We start from the raw sequence: 9,347 nt of genomic DNA on the forward strand, positions 1-9,347 counted from the left end.
AAGGAGAGAAATTCATTATTAACAGTTTTTTTATTCCTCATGCACACACAGCAACGTGTAGAAATGTCTTAATGAGAGCAAGTTGGTAAATGTGTCTAAATAATAACAAAATAAATGATCTGTAAAAGGGCAGCAAGGTGGTTTAGTGGTTAGCACTGTTGCATCACAACAAGAAGGTTCCTGGTTTGAAACCCAGCAGGGACCTTTCTGTGTGGAGTCTGCATGTTCTCCCTGTGCTTGTGTGGGTTTTCTCCAGGTACTCTGGTTTCCTCCCACAGTCCAAAAACATGTATGTCAGGTTGATTGGTGACTCTAAATTGCCCATAGGAGTGAGTGTGAGTGTGTGAGGTTGTTTGTCTCTATGTGGCCCTGTGATGGACTGGTGACCTGTCCAGGGTGGACCCCTGCCTTTCACCCAAAGAGAGCTGGGATAGGCTCCAGCAGATCCCTGTGACCCTGGTTAGGAATAAGGGGGTATAGAAGATGGATGGATGCAATAATAATCATATATCCTGATGCAGTGTAGCTTTCATTGCTTCCTTCTGTCCTTTTGACTGTGAAAACTTTTATGAAGGTATATAAAGATATTTGCATGTAGCTCCAGAGGAAAAATATTCAAGGAGCCCATTCAAGGAGGAAGCCTGAATGATATAATGCAAAGCAATTGCCAGTGGCCTGCAAGACTAGACAACTGTGGCTCTGATGAATTGTACATTCAGTCTCTAAGGAAGCATCATGTTAATTTAACTTTACTTGTCCCATAATTCATTATGCTACAATCATACATTGATTACATACATATATGATTGAAATGATTGCATTTACATGTATGTTGTAAACATTAAATCTTAGTAAACCTCTTTTGGAGATTGCACAGGACACAATGTCAAATAATTCAGTGATTGTTATTATTGCTGGTTTTTAATGTGAGGATGTGTGGAAGAACCAAGAACATGATGCAGTTCAAAACATGAAAAGAAAACATAAATAAAAAGGTGGTTGGGAGAAACACTTGACAGCACTGAAGAATGATTCCTCTAAAGACAGAAATGTCAAGGTGTCAGTCATGCCAGTAAGATTGTAATCAATTTATCATTCATTTAACAAGACACAAAACTTCCATAAATCAAATCTGGTTAAGAAGAAACAGGGCATCACTGGTAGTTGTGACTATTACTACATGTGTGACAGTACTACACTGTTATATTGATTTATACAGTAGGGTCAAAAGTTAGTGTATTGAGACAACCATGGACATACACACTGTATTCATGTGCCAGTATTGGGCTGCTTCCTGGATTCAGGGTTGATTTAATGTCTAAGTCCAACCCTGGTAAAAGCTTCATATTGATTTGTGTTCATGACAAATGGTAAAACAGCGGAAGCTCATGGAGGGCGCACCAGTAGTATTTTCTGCAACATAACTATTGCCATATCAAACTAAGTTTATAGTAAATACCTATGCCATGTTAGATGACAGTGATTACATATGAGTACACAGAGGTCCTGCATATTTAAAACTATAGTTATATTCCAATGTTGACAAGCTCAGTGAGTAAGTCTGCACAGCACCATAACTCATCTCATATTTTTCTATATCAGTTTGTGTTTACAGTCCTTGTTTGATGGCACATTGCTTGTTTCATTTGCAATATTTTCTCAGGGATAAGGACCATTATTTTCTGTGGAACGTCCATCAAAGTAAGGTCATCCTCCAACTGGGCCAGACTGCGTCACCGGTTTGGTTAAAAGGTCAAAACAACAGAGTCTGAAAGGTTAACGTCCTGCAGCAACAGATCAACAGTGCATCTATGCTCTTTTGTCCTCTTTTTAAATAGTGCTTTACCATTTTATTTCATGCCACAGTCACTCAAACTTCTCTCCCCATGATTGCTCGCGGCTTTGAAACACAGAAGAACATGATGTGAGAGGTCAGTGATGGTCCTGGAATAAACATTTTCCTCAATCTCTGTCTTTTGTTTATTCAAATTTGCGAACCTAGGTTAAGGGATTCAGCATAGTCACTAACAGCCCCCAGAACAGCCTCTCTCTCTCTGTCTAACACACACACACAGGTTCTTGTCAGAGGAGGAGCAACATCGACGTCTGATTACTTTCTGCTTCTCTCTTTGCTTCAGTGTGTAAAAAGAACATGGACAAAACTAACACAGCTCATCCGTGTCATTCCCTTCAGATAAGGTAAGACAAAATTTCTCTTTGGAATTTTACCTGGGAGTTTTTCTTCAGAATGAACTGAAATGAAATTTATTAAACAGATTTTTATTATCTACTGACTGAGGCACTAGGATAATTAACTAGCTTTTGGCATATTGACACAGTTTATAAATCCTGTGTTTTCATGTACACATGAGATCCCCCAACTATTAGATTTTTGTAAATGTGAAATATACTATAAAGTAAAAAAACTTGATTTAAATGAACCTACATTCATATGAGAAATCTAAAGAAATATTATGGGAACATTAAAAGCAATAAAAATGTCACTGTGGACTGACAAACACACAAAAAGAAAATGTCCAGGAATCTAATGTGATTATATACTAATATATTGATTGAAATTTCAGCCTCTGCATGTTTTTTCAGCTTCCTGAGAAATTGTCCACTTATTGTAGAGTAGAACTGTCTTGTACTGTTCCCTGATGACTATGATGACTAGAAATGTTTGTCTTCAACTCTGACACAAGCTGAAAGATTTCAATCAACATCATCCCAACTCTGGATTCCCCAGTCTCCCAGCTCCCAAGGAATCCCTGATTACACCTTGTTTGTGTCTGAGAGGGAAATTAGATTGCAAACAGGCACCTCCTCCCTGAAAACTGTAGGCCTCGAAGATGAAATCAAGTTATGCTCTTAATCTTTGCTCATTAACTTTCCTACTCCTGTCCTCTGGGATGGATTTCCTCTGTGTTCATTGCACTATTATTTACACCCTTTTCTTTCTTTGCATGTTATAATTTCACTTTTCCTTTACAGTCTTTCTGCCCTGGTTGCTCTGTTGTTTGTGCTTTTTTTCTTACTGGCTCTATTGCAGTGTGGCAGTGGATATTCAGCAGCCTTCTCTTCTCTTTATTACACTGCTGTGTGAGGCCAAAGCTCAGGTTCATGTGAAATTTCCCACTCTTCAGAATCAGGACTCAGTTCTCTGAAATCACAATAATAACTAGTTGCAAAATGCTGCCTTGAAAAAAAAAATAAAATGTTGCTTTTACAGATTAAATAATGTCAAACAAACAGTGCATCATACTCAGTGTAAGTTTTACCTCACATGCATGCATATCGTATTCTATAATTAAAGGGTACACTTTGATCCCTGTAGTCATTAAATCCTGCTCTTGATCAAACCGTGTACACTATTTAACGTCCACTGTCGCAGATGTGTTCCCACATCTGCTCTTGTCTCTGCAAACAAGCCCCTTGTTACACCATCTCCTCTGACAGTAACTACTGGCTCTGCAGCTGACTGCTGCATCGTTCATGATATCAAACAGACTTTTTAAAGCTCAGTTCTACCTGCCAGATGAGTACTCCTATACCATAGAAGTATATTATCGGTGCAGCTGTTGCAGGCAGCATCTGATGGATCTAATTACTATGTTTCTGGACCTGTCAAAAAAATACCATTTGCCTCTGTGACTCTGTCCAGTATCCCTAAGTTACAATTAGGAAGGTTGTGTAATATAGGTCTTATTATTCCAAATGGAATGAAAAAGGGAGCATGAACAGACAATGATCTCACAGTAAAGCAGCATATTTGGTGCATGTTTACTTTACTTTTGTTACAGCCTCTCTCTCCTGATAATGTCTCTGAATTATTCTGAGAAGGGTGTGAGTATGCACTGAAGTCAGGAAAACAGGCTCGTATGGCTAAATAGATTTGACTGTCTATATGTCTATAAAGGCTTTTAAAAATAATAACTCAAAAGCACACGAGCAATGGGAAGTGACAGTAATTAAGCACATTTACTCAGGTGCAGTATCTAAATATAGTTAACCATAGCTAACCATACTCATACTTCACTTCAGTATTACTAGTGTATGTTAGTTCTTCACTACATTTCAGATGGCAATATTGTACTTTTTACCACACTGCAATTATTGAACAACCACAGTTATTAGTTATTTAGTTATTTTTCATATTCTCCAACTGTTTATGGATGTTTTTTTTTAAAAAAGGAAACAGAATCTGATTTTTTTTTAATCCACAAATTCTTTTTTCTTCTCCAAACCTGGTGCCTACATTACCAACAATTCAACTCAACTGCTGACATTTCATTAGATGTTTTGGGTGTGCCATGCTAGTAGTGGGTAACGAACCCTGAGGCCTCTAGCTTGCAGCAGAAATGAAGAGTGAGAGACAGACACTCCGACACTTAGACAAACCAACGCAGACTCGAGTGACCTCACCTGAGGCAATTTGTCAAAGCATGTGCAGCTGCCGTTATTTATTTGATCTGATTTATTTGATGCATAAGTAGCAGCACTCACCAAGACCGGCGGAGTCTTTAAAATTTAATGTACAAAACAAAACGAAAATGCTCATACTGCTAAATTAAAACTATAATATTTGATTCTTTATTTTAGTTCTAGCCCCCCTGTGACCCTGGGTGGACTAGGATAAAGTGGATTCAGTACTTTTAAAATGACTAAGAGGTTTACAGTTTGACATTTTTACATTTTGTTTTTGCTTATTTCCCTTTTAAAAGGACCAAGACACATCTTAACTCTCCTCTCGCTGCTTCAGAGGACAGGGATATTTCCTTAGAGGGATATTCTGTGATAGACATCACCACATATCTTACTGCGACCCTAAACCTTATCCTTAACGAAGAGTCTAGTCTGAAGGTGTAATGTTGACTTTGTAGGAACCTGATGTTTGCTTAATGTGATCAAGCACATTCAGCACATTCAACATGATTATAGCAAGAAACTAACTCCTATTCTCACAAAACATTAGCCCAGATCTTACCTATGTTCTAACATCACTGAGATCAACATGTCCTCACATGTCAAACCTGAGAATCACAGGTTGTTGAGACTAGGACACACACACACACACACGCACACGCGCGCGCGGTAAAATAGACTGGAATGGGTCTTTGATGAGTAAGTCAGAGTTAGAGATGCTGTAATGAAGTTTCACCTGACTGTAAGAGCAGGAAGGAAACATCTCTCAGGTACAGTTTGATGTTATCATGTGGCCTAATGGAGTCACTTACAGGGTTTTAGTAGCATGTCACGACCCTCGTGGTCTGATCTAAGTGTCTTTACATTGATTTTCTCATCAGTTAATCACTTTGTTGTACTGTGTATATTGTAGGACTATTCCTGATCTTGCTGTTAGTGTGGTTTTTAACATAGTAGCACCAGTAATGATACTTTGCCTTGATTGTGATGTTTTGCTTGCATGGGGTCATTTTAAATACACAACCCAGTATTAATACAGAAGAGCAGGTATGACTATATTTGCATCACATGTTGTTTAGTAGCTGTTTTTATCCAAAGCACCATGAGTATACCTGGATTATTAGTGTGGGTGGCCCCAGTGAAACACAGCCACAGTCTTTTATAATTCACAGAACAGGCAGTGCCAATTTACACACCTTTTTATCCTCAGTCAGAAAGCAGAATCTGTCCTGTCTTGACATTAAAGCCACAACTTCTAATAAAGACACACAGACACACACACAGGAATAGGAATTTACTTGAATATGCCTGGAGGATCAAGATAACGTGACATTTTTTTCTCTCCTGCACAGATTAGATACTCTGAAGAGACATTTTGTGACTTTCAAGGCCAGATGGGAATTTTAAATGAACTCTCTAAAGGCGTAGGTGGCCTCCTTCAACCTGTCTGGTCAAATTTTATCAGAAACGTCCAGGTCACTTAAGTAGACCTTCTACTTATGTAGGCAAAGAGAGCTGCTTGGCAAAGAAACCATTTATATTTTTATGTAACTAAAACTGTTTTGTTACAGCAGCATCTAAAACCATTTAGTTCAAATTTTACACCTCTAGGATCTAGATTGACTCCAACTTTGTGGGAGCTTCAGTGTATTGTTGCTGATTTGACTATGTGTTGTGTATTTCAAACACAGCTGCTGCTTTGTTTCTTCACCTGCTTTGTTTCCATCACATTTGGGCCAAACTCCAAGCTCAAACACTCTCAAACATTTGGCAGCTGTGAAGTTACATATGATTTTGTATGTACAGGCAGATAAGTGCACACATAAACATAAAGTGCTCGTATCACCAATGAGGCAAAATACCTGTAAAGAAGGTGATTCTTCATAATCTTTGTGAAACCAGGTGTTGAACAGCTATGACCCAGGTCTGAAGCAACTGTGAAGAGAGAGGATGGACAGTCTGAATTCATCTCACAGCACCAACCTCAGCCATGGTGATATCACCAGCATCAGTTCCTACACCACTGTGGAGAAGGCGCTCATCATCCTGGTGGCTGGATCTCTGAGTCTGATCACTGTGATTGGAAACATCCTGGTCATGCTTTCTATAAAGGTTTGTCTTTTCTTGTTTTGTGCTGGGCACTTTGAAAAGCATGAAAGAAAGAATACAGCATGTCCAACCCTGTGCAGAGGTTTAATCTAACACAAACAAGAAAACACACACGCTCCATGTTGTTTCTCTAAAGGTAAACAGGAACTTGCAGACCGTCAATAACTACTTCCTGTTCAGCCTGGCCTGTGCAGACCTCATTATTGGTGTCTGCTCCATGAACCTCTACACTCTCTACATTGTGATTGGCTACTGGCCCTTGGGAGCGGTGGTGTGTGACCTGTGGTTGGCTGTCGATTACGTTGTCAGCAACGCCTCAGTCATGAACCTGCTCATCATAAGTTTCGACCGTTACTTCTGCGTCACCAAACCGCTCAGTTACCCGGCACGCCGCAGCACCAAGATGGCCGGCCTGATGATCGCTGCAGCCTGGGTCCTGTCCTTCATCCTGTGGGCTCCTGCCATTTTGTTCTGGCAGTTCATTGTGGGGGGGAGAACTGTGCCGCCGGGTGTGTGCTACATACAGTTCTTCTCAAACCCAGCTGTGACATTTGGGACGGCCATAGCAGCTTTCTACCTGCCAGTGGTCATCATGATCCACCTTTACTGGCGCATCTCCAAAGCCAGCCGCAGCCGGATGAGGAGGGACAGCAGGAAGACCTCAGGGACCAGTCTGGGTGAAGGCCCCTCTCATAGCCAGGAGGAGGGATGTGAAAATCAGAACAACTGCATCACAACAAGAGCAGCTCGGGAACAGATTGAAGATGGGAAGGAGAGGGAAATGTTACAGCAACAGAACGGAAGTGGCCCCTGCAAGCAAGAAAGTCTTGACCAAGTGGGTGCTATGCCAGAAAGCATCCGGGCTTCATCATCTAAGGACACAGCTGTGGCTGCTCTGGCATCACATAAAGGACTGAATGTTGGGGAAGAGACAAATCAAAGACAACCATCCCCAGAGAACTCAGCAGTGGACCAGCAAAGTCTTGTCACAAGGACCCTGTTTAAGGTAAATTAATTAGATGCTTGTACATCATGTTTCAGGTTGTGAAAACCCACAAATTATTATTCAATTATTTCACCAAATTTACACCTGACAAGCATCGTTTAGCATTGACATCGATGAGTCCAATAATTTGCTGGAAATATCTCATTAACTGCTGGATTCATTGTAAACATTTGTCATATCTATTAGGTGTCCTGAAATATTTTCATGTTTCTTATTATTTTTGTTATTTTGTTTCTTATTAGTTTTTCAATTTGCAACTTTGTCATCATTCTCATTATCCTCATTTCCAGAACAACTATTTCAGTGAAAAGTGTTAACCCCTTTTTACCCCGTTTATTTAGAAGCTAAATAGCCTGCAGTCTCCCTGAGGATCTGGTGCAGAATAAAACACAACTAAAGTCAGTGAATAATTCACACATCATATTTGCAAGTGGCCACAAACGCAACTTCCCATTAAAGGAAATACAAAATTTTTACCACAAAAACTTGGTGAGGTGATAATATGCTAGTGAAGTATTTACAGTATGATCCACTGGCTCAAAAATATTAATGTCACATTCCCTCTTCTTCTATTCTCATTTCTCAGATGACAAAGCAGAGTGCAGTGGCAAAGTGGAAAAAGAAGGGAATTTCCTCCAGGGAGAAAAAGGTCACGAGAACAATCATGGCCATTCTGGTTGCGTTTGTTGCTACTTGGATGCCATATAACGTCATGGTCCTGATCAACACCTTCTGCTCTGTCTGCATCCCAAACTCACTCTGGACCATTGGCTACTGGCTTTGCTACATCAACAGCACAGTCAACCCTGCCTGTTACGCCCTCTGCAATGCCACCTTCAAAAACACCTTCAAGCACCTGCTTCTGTGCCAGTACAAGAACATACGTGCAGCAAGATCAGGACGAGAACACTGAGTCTTGTTTTCATGGCTTCCAAGTAATGTGATAAATCCTGTAAACACACATGACAAATATTGGAGTGAAAATAGAGTTAAAATATAGACTAGGTGTGCTCTTATTGTGAAATTACTCTCACTGCCACTGACATTGAAACTGTTCTAAACTTGTACTTTTGTTGATTTTTTTTTTTAAGATAAAGTGTTAAAATTTACGCTCAAGTTAATGTATTTTGGTGGGAAGGCAGTTATTGTAACAAAGTACATTTGGGTGTCATATGGGGTTTGACAGGGTATTTTCCCCTTTGTTCTGTGGTCAGAGTGATGCTTTTGTGAAAAAAGGTAATTTATTGTGATACATCTAGTATAAAATTATAATTCCATTCAAACTATAAAAAGAGGCATATTTTTGACATGTTATTGCATAATGTGTTAACGCTGCGGTTTTATTGAATTAATGAAAAAAAAATAAGAGTGTGGCGTGTGCATGTGTGTACTCAGTCATATTAACATCTGTAATCCACGTTATTGTGAAATGTGTCATTTGCCTATAATTTCTCTTCTTCCTTTATGTACTGTTATCAGTTTTCTGTAAATAAAAAAAAAGCCATGGCTGAACATTTAATTTAGTTTCAGTTCTCAAATGTGCTCAGACATTAACATCGCGACATCAAGCTTCAGTTGGACATTTCACCCTTTGCCTGTTTCCTGCTGTGTCGCCGTCTGATGGGAGAAACGTCACCACATAAAACAATGTGCAGTAGCCTCATAAAGCAGCAGGGGAATCCCAGAATAGAGGAGCATGTCAGGTCAAAGAAGAACAAGGCTATTAATAGTAATTTAGTTAATACATAAAAAAGACTGAATGACAAATGACTGTGAGCTGTGGACCCTGAGTTTATCCACTGCTGAG

At 39.6% G+C, this 9,347-nt stretch overlaps 1 protein-coding gene across 1 annotated transcript; it reads left to right on the plus strand.

The window, feature by feature from the left end:
• Window positions 1-1,255: 1,255 nt before the first annotated feature.
• LOC113132995 (muscarinic acetylcholine receptor M2-like) lies at window positions 1,256-8,561 on the plus strand. Its single transcript, XM_026311489.1, has 6 exons — window positions 1,256-1,775; window positions 1,867-1,931; window positions 2,139-2,199; window positions 6,328-6,537; window positions 6,671-7,540; window positions 8,127-8,561. The coding sequence occupies exons 4-6, from the start codon at window positions 6,376-6,378 to the stop codon at window positions 8,451-8,453; spliced, it is 1,359 nt and encodes a 452-aa protein (XP_026167274.1). The 5' UTR covers window positions 1,256-1,775; window positions 1,867-1,931; window positions 2,139-2,199; window positions 6,328-6,375; the 3' UTR covers window positions 8,454-8,561.
• The last annotated feature ends 786 nt before the right edge of the window (window positions 8,562-9,347 follow it).

This window comes from Mastacembelus armatus, chromosome 6 (genome assembly GCF_900324485.2).
Source record: "Mastacembelus armatus chromosome 6, fMasArm1.2, whole genome shotgun sequence".
NCBI classification, from domain to species: Eukaryota; Metazoa; Chordata; class Actinopteri; order Synbranchiformes; family Mastacembelidae; genus Mastacembelus; species Mastacembelus armatus.

Coding starts and splice junctions, on each gene's coding strand:
- LOC113132995 (XM_026311489.1), top strand. CDS start 6,376: ATGGACAGTCTGAATTCATCTCACAGCACCAACCTCAGCCATGGTGAT. Junction 6,538..6,670: donor TGGTCATGCTTTCTATAAAG/GTTTGTCTTTTC, acceptor GTTTCTCTAAAG/GTAAACAGGAACTTGCAGAC. Junction 7,541..8,126: donor TCACAAGGACCCTGTTTAAG/GTAAATTAATTA, acceptor CTCATTTCTCAG/ATGACAAAGCAGAGTGCAGT.